Source organism: Hypanus sabinus, chromosome 22 (genome assembly GCF_030144855.1).
Source record: "Hypanus sabinus isolate sHypSab1 chromosome 22, sHypSab1.hap1, whole genome shotgun sequence".
Lineage (NCBI taxonomy): Eukaryota > Metazoa > Chordata > Chondrichthyes > Myliobatiformes > Dasyatidae > Hypanus > Hypanus sabinus.
In genome coordinates, this window is record NC_082727.1 from 38,905,616 (window position 1) to 38,911,472 (window position 5,857).

General features: G+C 45.6%; 1 protein-coding gene and 1 non-coding gene across 3 annotated transcripts; both read right to left on the reverse strand.

Annotated features, from left to right (window-relative positions):
- Window positions 1-1,743: 1,743 nt before the first annotated feature.
- Window positions 1,744-1,850, reverse strand: LOC132379840 (U6 spliceosomal RNA). The gene has a single exon (XR_009507539.1). It is a non-coding gene; the product is annotated as a U6 spliceosomal RNA (small nuclear RNA).
- Window positions 1,851-2,861: 1,011 nt separating this feature from the next.
- LOC132379762 (fibroblast growth factor-binding protein 2-like) lies at window positions 2,862-5,647 on the reverse strand. 2 transcript variants are annotated; one of them, XM_059948050.1, is made up of 2 exons: window positions 5,628-5,647; window positions 2,862-3,986 (listed from the first exon to the last, which is right to left on the reverse strand). In XM_059948050.1, the coding sequence occupies exon 2, from the start codon at window positions 3,914-3,916 to the stop codon at window positions 3,194-3,196; it is 723 nt and encodes a 240-aa protein (XP_059804033.1). In that variant the 5' UTR covers window positions 3,917-3,986; window positions 5,628-5,647; the 3' UTR covers window positions 2,862-3,193. The 2 variants fall into 2 exon arrangements, with proteins under 2 accessions (XP_059804033.1, XP_059804032.1); XM_059948049.1 differs by lacking the exon at window positions 5,628-5,647 and adding an exon at window positions 4,602-4,742.
- Window positions 5,648-5,857: the final 210 nt, after the last annotated feature.

Consider the following 5,857-nt stretch of genomic DNA (forward strand, 5'->3'; position numbering starts at 1 on the left):
CCAGCCCTGATGTAGGGTCTCAGCCAGAAACATCTGTTTATTCCTCTCCATAGATGCTGCCCGACCTGCAGAGTTCCTTCAGCATCTTGTGGATTGTCACTTGTCCTCTGACTCAGTAACCGAGTTGCTGATTTCAAAGGGTGACGAGTTGCACTGTCAACTGCATCTTCAAATATCATATGGAGCATTCTGGACCGCCTACAATTCACCTACCGACACAACTGATCAACAGATGACGCAATAGCCACTGCCCTACACCCTGTCCTTATACATGCGGAGAAGAGGGATGCGCATGTGAGAATGCTATTCTTGGACTACAGTTCAGTATTCAACACTCCAGGCTTGACGGGAAGCTCAGAGACCTCGGCCTTGACCCTGCCTTGTGCAGCTGGATCCTGGACTTCCTGTCAGATCACCAGCAGATGGTAAGAGTGGGCTCCCTCACCTCTGCCCCTCTGACCCTCAACACAGGAGCCCCTCAGGACTGAGTACTAAGTCCCCTCCCCTCCCTGTATACTCAATGACTGTGTCACCACCCACAGCTTTAATCTGCTAATTAAATTTGCTGACAACATTACATTGATTGGGCTAATCTCAAACGATAATGAGGTGGCCTAAAGGGAAGAAGTCATCTCTCTGACACAGTGGTGTCAAGAAAACAACCTCTCCCTCAATGTCGCAAAAACAAAGGAGCTGGTTGTGCATTACAAGAGAAATGGAGATGGGCTAACCCTTATTGACATCAATGGATCTGGGGTTGAAAGAGTAAACAGCTTTAAGTTCCTCAACATCCACATCATCGAGGACCTCACGTGGTCTGTACACACTGACTGTGTGGTGAAAAAGGCACAACAGCACCTCTTTCACCTCAGACAGTTGAAGAAGTTTGGTATGAGCCCTCAAACCCTAAGAACCTTCTACAGGGGCACAATTGAGAACATCCTGACTGGCTGCATCATTGCCTGGTATGGGAACTGTACTTCCCTCAATCACAGGACTGTGCAGAGAGTGGTGCAGACAGTCCAGCGCCTCTAGTTGTGAATTTCCCATTATTCCAGACATTTACAAAGCCAGATGTGTATAAAGGGCCCGAAGGATCACTGGGGACCCATATCATCCCAATGTCTATCTATTCCAGTTGCTACTATCCAGGAAATGGTACCGCAGCATATAAAACAGGATCAGCCGCTTCTTCCACCAGGCCATCAGTCTGATTAACTCACGCTGATTTAAGTGTTACATTGTTTTATTTATTATAAATTACTATGATTGCACATTTAGACGGAGACGTAACATTAAGACTTTTACTCTTCATGTACTCTAATGCGAAGGATGTAAGAAATAAAGTCAATTCAAATCAATTCAACCGTTAGTTGACCGTCCTGAGGCAGTGGCAGTAACCATGTGACCTTCACCCGGCCAGCATCTTTTAAATTGCGGAGCGTATTTTCCGAAACCGGATCATTGCCCAGAACCGCAGCTCACGCTCTATATTCACCTGGTGCAAATAATCTGAGGTTCTCGACACTGAAGTTACCAGGCAACCCGAGGCATGACCTCGGAGGCGATCAGGACTGTCCAAACAAGGTTTAGACCCCGGCGCCTCAGACCACTGGGGGGGGGGGGGGAATGCAAGCTGTTAGGTGCCCCTGATAATAAACATTTAGAAAGAATGAAAATAATTGTAAAATTGTTAAAACTAAAGTCGATTGAAATAAATTAGTATTGTTTTTTTAATTTTTTTTAAATATGGAACGCTTCACGAATTTGCGTGTCATCCTTGCGCAGGGGCCATGCTAATCTTCTCTGTATCGTTCCAATTTTATTACATGTGCTGCCGAAGCGAGCACATTGTTTTTGATTATATGCAAACTAAGTCTTCAACAGGTCACTTACTTTGGTCAGGCCAGAGGAAGGAGTTCCCGAACCGAGGTCACTCCGGGAAACATCGGCGAGATCGAGTTCTTGACCCGGATGCGGAGCGGCAGGAGGTCTGGGGTTTATTCAGAGCCAGCAGTTGTCTGCCTCTTTCAATGGCCATTTTCTACATAGTTAACCGGAGCTCGCCAGCAGGCACTTTCAGCACCATGTAAACACTGTGAAAGCAATGCCCCACCAATTAAACACAAGAGACTCCGCTGATGATGGAAATCTTGAACAACACGCACAAAATGCTGGGGTAAATCAGACAGCTTCAGCGGAGGGTATGGGGACTGATGAAGGGTCTCGGCCCGCAACGTGTGTGTTCCCCATCAGTTAAAAGACGGAATGGGTGCCCTGAGCTCGAAACGCTGTCGGAGTAAGATCGCCTGGCAGCGTTGGTCTTGGAATGATTTGCGCTGCCCTTAGATGTAGCTAAAGTTGTAAGATAGCATGACCATACCGGACGCGTCCACAGTGCCGGTTCCATATTGACACCCCGCAGTGACTCTCACACAAACTGCCCCACACAAGCTTCCCAACACGTTTGAGCACCGGACCTTCTGCGATTATCCGTGCATTACCCCCCCCCCCCACCACCACCACCAAAAATGACAATCAAATGTAAACAAATACTGCAAACTCCAAATAGGAATAGTGGAGGGGGGGGGGGGATGCAGCCGAGCAATATTTAATTTCCTTATCTTACTTTATCGTGGAGGGAAATGGACAGTCAAATTTTCGAGTCGGGTCTCTTCATGTCAGTTTTGTGAGACCCTCTCTCACTGTGGCAGTCCGGATGAAGAGTCTCGACCGAAACGTCGACTGTTCATTTCCCTCACAGATGCTGACTGACCCGCTGAACTCCTCCAGCGGTTTGTTCCTGCTTCAGTCTCTTCAAGTAAGTACACTTTACCCTCACGTCCTCGCTCTCCGGATCGCTATATATCACAGGCCGCAGTCGGTATTCAGTCAAACAAATGAACGTTCACTGGTCTTTAATCTTATACCTTACAAGACCGAGTTAACACATTGTATGTACACGTTAGAAGGTTAGATCTATTACCATAATGTTAAAAGTTTTCATTTAAAAGGTCTGTACTTGCTACAGCAGTAAGTCAGTTTAGTATTTGACGAGCCAGTTGTATCAGTCTGTGTAAGAGCTATTGAATGAATATTAGCCACAGTGGGAGAAGCTGGCGTTTTATATGGATGGTTATATGCAGGGGTGAACTCAAGGGTTCCTCTCTGGAAAGGAATCGCGTGTGTGAGACTAGCCATTCCACAAGTTGACAAAAAACGAGCAAAGCGAATGCCACTTCTCGGCACAGTAGGCGCGGGACAGCTGCTCCTGGAAATCGGGGTCATCATCTCTCATTTCGCCCAATGCGCTTGGGTCCTCGCTCTTTGAGGATTCAGGGGCTCCAGATCTGCCCCAGTTCTTTTCAGATTGGGTGTCGGTAGAATTAACGCTCTCCGAGGCAAAGGCGTTCTGTTTCCCCAAAGCCCTCTTGCGCTCGGCGTCCTTCAAATGAAGCTTGGCCCTCCTCTTGCTCATGTCCCAACTCTTCCCCTGCAGCTTCATTTGAGACTCTGTCGGCGCCTTTTTACAGACGCGCGCCTTCAAGATTTTATCTCCCTCGCAGGCGTGTTTCTTCCTCTTCACTTTGCTGACCACCTGTTTCCAGTACTGGAAGGCTTTCGAGTTGTAAGTGGGGCAGGACTGCGGCCTGCCCGTGTAGTTACACGAATAGTTTCCGCCTTGGTAACTACAGCTGATCCGCAGTACCAGCTCTTCGTCCCCAGTGACATTCCAGGTACACGCGTGATCGTCTTTCGTGGTCAGCGCACCTTTGGTTGCCAACAATTTGCCTTTTCGCTTTTTACTCAGCCGATTTAACAGTTCGCTGCCGTCTCCGCCCTTTGCCCCTTCTCCCGGGGAAAAGGTGAAACACAGAAGGAAGAGGAGCAAGGCGACAACGCACATGAACTTCATCTTTTAGGTTGGAACGGGAAACTGCAATTAGTGATAGGTCCGCGAAAGCGAAATTTCCTGTGGAAATATTCTGAGGGAGAAAACAAAAAAATCACTTTAATTTTTGTGACCATGTTTACTAATTAAATTATTTGATTAGACAATGAATCTAACCGTCTAACACAAAATCTCAGAACCAATTTGGAGTCCAACTGAATTTGAGCTCTTTGGAAAGAGATAATTTCAGTAACTGGTAGTTTACTTGCAATGGGATCGATAGTGTAAACTACCCTTCTGTTTTCTAAAACATTGGCCAGATTACGTGACATTGTGCATGGGCGGGGGGGGGGGGGGAATACTTCGATCAGAAGTCGGCGAGCAGTCGATGAGATGGATGAACGTAACAAAAATTCTCAATTTACAATCTTTCCCCTGGGCTCCATCCATCAGTTGCCTGGCTGGTCAGACCTGGCGGTGCATCTCAACACTTGCCGATACCAGTTCAGTTCAGATTTTGTTAAGAGGACTCGCTATTACTCTCTCACAGTCTCTGCTTGAACTCGTTGCTCCGCTGAAGGCTGTTGTAGTTCCTTACTGTATTTTTAATTAAAACATCTGTAAAGTGCTGGGAAAGTTGAACAGAATGTGATTTTTTTGGGGGGCGGGGGTCAGTATCAATAGGCATTAGAGATAACAGTTTACTCACCTTCCGCCCAGTAATTCGCTCAGTAACTGACTTGTAGAACCGCAATCTCACCTTTAGGAAAGCAGATTTTATGCAAAACAGCTACTGAATGCGTCGATGATTGGTCAGAACTGCCCAGAAAACCCCTAAACCCCTCCCGTACTATTCCTCCCTGCCGTGGTGGGGTGGGGTGGGGGGGGGAGGGGGGAAATTGTGATATCTCCCCAGCCGGACTGCTCTATCCACCAATATCTGAACGAAAAGAACGAAAACGTTCAATTTTTCTCCCCGCTAAAGACGATTCCCTGAGTTTCAGGAGCTCGAGACCCGTGCCTCAGTTTAAACCCGGCTAAACTAAGTTTAACTCTTATTTGGAACAGGCGAATGATTTTCTGTACTCTGCGGTAGACTCTCTTACGCCGTTAAGTGCGATGAGTACACTAACTCAGCGGTTAGTTAAAATGAGGCTCATGCCCCCTCTAAAGAGTCTATGTCACTAATTCACCACTGTGAATTCACCAAGGTATTTCAATTTACATGTCCTTGGCAGAGTGAAATCATCTCACTTAGAACGTAAAGTTGTGAATTTTTTAAAGAAAATCGTGACGTACTGTAAAGAAATATATATTATTTAATTTCACATCGCGCACACAGATCTATCTGTCTAAATTGCTTTCAGTCACCAAGAACATGTGGAGTTATTTTTGCGGAAGTTCCCGCTGAAAGCCTCATGTACCTAGTAGGAACTATAGCGCGCGTTTTAGTAAAATATAGTTTTAGTAAAAATACACTCAAACGCCTGAAAATAGATATTTAGAAAGAAATGTCAATATACTATTTATTTTTTTCTGGTCAACGTGTACAGATCGGATGGAAAGTGATGCCTGAGAAAATTCACTGTATAATAGAGTCCGCCTTCAGTAGCGTGTTATTTTGCGGGATATAAATCCTTTTCGTATATCTGCTTCACTATAATAAGTGCATTAACCCACAAACTAACACGGATTAATGGCGCGGCTTAAAGTTGAAGTGAGAAGATCTAATTACCTCTTCAAATATGGTTTTCCCCTTAAAACAGCTTCATTTTTTGCCACTTTTTCTCAAATCCTCGAAGGATACTTTTGTTCGTTAAATATTGTGTGGCTGTTTCTCACAGGTTTTAATTTTAAATCGGTTTGCGAAGTTTTTTTTTCCACTGAAGTCAGCGTGGTCTCGGTGTGGCCAAAGCATAATAGTCACCGGAAATCCACACTAATTTTTTGAAAATCTGATGGGAT